This window comes from Dichomitus squalens (genome assembly GCF_000275845.1).
Source record: "Dichomitus squalens LYAD-421 SS1 unplaced genomic scaffold DICSQscaffold_407, whole genome shotgun sequence".
In the NCBI taxonomy this organism is placed as follows: Eukaryota; Fungi; Basidiomycota; class Agaricomycetes; order Polyporales; family Polyporaceae; genus Dichomitus; species Dichomitus squalens.
The window spans coordinates 1-2,322 of NW_006767289.1; the positions used below are offsets into that span (position 1 = coordinate 1).

At 53.1% G+C, this 2,322-nt stretch overlaps 1 protein-coding gene across 1 annotated transcript; it reads left to right on the forward strand.

The window, feature by feature from the left end:
* Positions 1-1,115: 1,115 nt before the first annotated feature.
* Positions 1,116-1,394, forward strand: DICSQDRAFT_74567 (uncharacterized protein; the record flags this gene model as incomplete). Its single annotated transcript, XM_007371878.1, has 1 exon — positions 1,116-1,394. A coding segment is annotated over one exon (279 nt), but the record flags the coding sequence as incomplete, so codon positions are not given.
* Between the last annotated feature and the right edge of the window lie 928 nt (positions 1,395-2,322).

Sequence of the window (2,322 nt, forward strand, 5' to 3'; positions counted from 1 at the left end):
ACAGGTGTGGTGGAAATCGAGCAATCAATTTGCAGATGCATGAAGAATGGCATCTCGTCTGGCCTGTGTTCTGGAGAAAGGATCAGGGAAGTGAACGAGATGAGCATTGTCTCGAGGTAAGTGTTCCTAGTACCGTCGACAGCACAAGTTGTGTATTACCAACGTAAAGTGCATAACAATACATTTATGTTGTCTACAATCCTCCTCACATTCTGCAGAACCCAGCCGGCCGCTGCAACTCATTGTCTCCTCTTAGCGTTGCCGCAGAAAGGGAAAACGGCTCCAAGTTATGGTGCGATAAGCCTCGGACAAACTAGCCAGTGGCGGTCGCACACCGGTGTCTGCCGGGTGTCCTGTTTGTTGTCATTTCTCGATGGATGCTTGGGCCTGCTCACTCACAACAGCATCAGCAAGGTGAACGAGTGATATTCCGACAGCCTGATGAAGAGCCCAAGCTCACCTGAACTCACACCCAGCCCATTGTTCTGCCCCCATCCAGGCACTCAAACTGGACTGCACAGCACTCAAAACCTGCATGCGCAATGTCGAATCTGCCAGACATTGTTGCCAATGCTGTGGATCTGCCGGGTGCCCCGTTAAGTGCCAGGAAGCCTACTCGAAACCTCACAAGAATCAACAACTCACCAGTGGTTCTTGTCCCTGAACATGTTGGTGCCCATATGAGAATTTTTGTCGGAGGATTGGTGTAAAGCAATTGCCAGAGTTCTCGGTGAGGAGGGAGAGAAGGGAGAGAAGGGCAGAAGATCAGGACATCACAACAATGAAAAGAGCCTGCCGAGTCAGGCACCAGAAGGACCTGCAAACCGCCTCCGAGCTGTAATGTTGTCTTGCTCAGGGTCGATGTCAGCGCACCGAGTAGCTCCCCTCGGACACTGCTATGTAGTGGTACAGGTGCATGCTAGCCTCGGGTGTGCGCATTCTCGAAAAACTCATATCCTGTTTATATATGGGCTCCGGACATCAGAAACCTACATCTCCAGTCATGCCGGCTGCATCCAAGCCACTCACCTTCATTCCATTTGTCCCACACTACTCTGAGCTGCAGCGCAAGACTCCCAGGCCCCCGAGGGACATTATCCGAGCCGAGTTGCGCAATGCCCTTGACGCAAAGCTTGGTGAGCATCCTGTCAATCACATCAAGACCTTATCACACATCTTATCTCTCTTCAGCTGCCATCACGGGCATCCCCGACATGTGCATGTGCTATAGCGCTGAGGAGTATGCCCGAGTGATCATCTGGTGCCTGGGCTGGGCACTGGATGGCTGGCCATGGCATATTCCATTCACCAATCTCAGCAACATCAAGGGCGGCGTGAAGCCCCTCCGTCTACTCAAAGACCTCTGGCTGAGTGGTGCTCTCAGATTTGTCAAAGCACCTCCCGATGTCCGTGCCCGCGCTCTACACAACCCTGAGAGTGTCCTGCCACATGTCCTAGCTACGGCCGCTCTGCCCCCGCTTCCGCTTACAGCTAGGGGGCCAAAGTACAACCCCGAGAATTTCCGGCATCTACTCACGAGCTCCGGACACGCTGTACATTGTGTACCTAAGTCTGCGCCACCCACTGTGCAGGAACTCGTCCTCCACCCCAACAATCTCGAGCCTGTGCTCACCTTGCCTCTTGGGCTAGAATCATCCCAGCCGCACGAGCGCCGCCAGCGTAGCGATGTCAACAAGGCCCGAGCACGACCCATTTCCAATCCTGCCAGCAAACCCTCACATTCGCGCAAGATTGGAGCACTTACATCCTTGTACGTGCTCGACCAAGGGCCGGCAGCTGCCCAGGGTGCTAAGCCGATGAAGCCACTGTCAGAACACCCGCTTCCATTGCTCACAAGCGAGCACATTGGCGATTACGTTGAGGTGGTTGGAGAGGGAGCCGAGGAGGAGGAAATTGAGTCTTGGTCTGACTCAGAGGTGTTGGGTGCAGCCTGAGATGTAGACATCGACGGACAATTGTTTCAGCAGTCAACTAGTGGTTGGTAGCGGTTGCAACAATTGTTTTTGGCATGGACATTTTCGAGGTCAGCTCATTGCTCTTGATCCCTGGCTAGAAACATCCTGCTGTCCCGAGCTAGTTTCAAGCCGCTCGATAGGAATGATCTCACTAGTATGATTCTTGCAACACCTCTGTCTCGCTTTCCAAAGGGCTGACGCAAAGGTGGGAACTCTTCTCCCTAAGGTATAAACAGCAATTGCAAGCCCAGGAGTTCCTTAGGTTGTACGGCTCGTCCTGCACGACACAATGGTGCGGACGGGTCAAGGAAAATAAATATATTGCATACGTGATGTACACGGACAT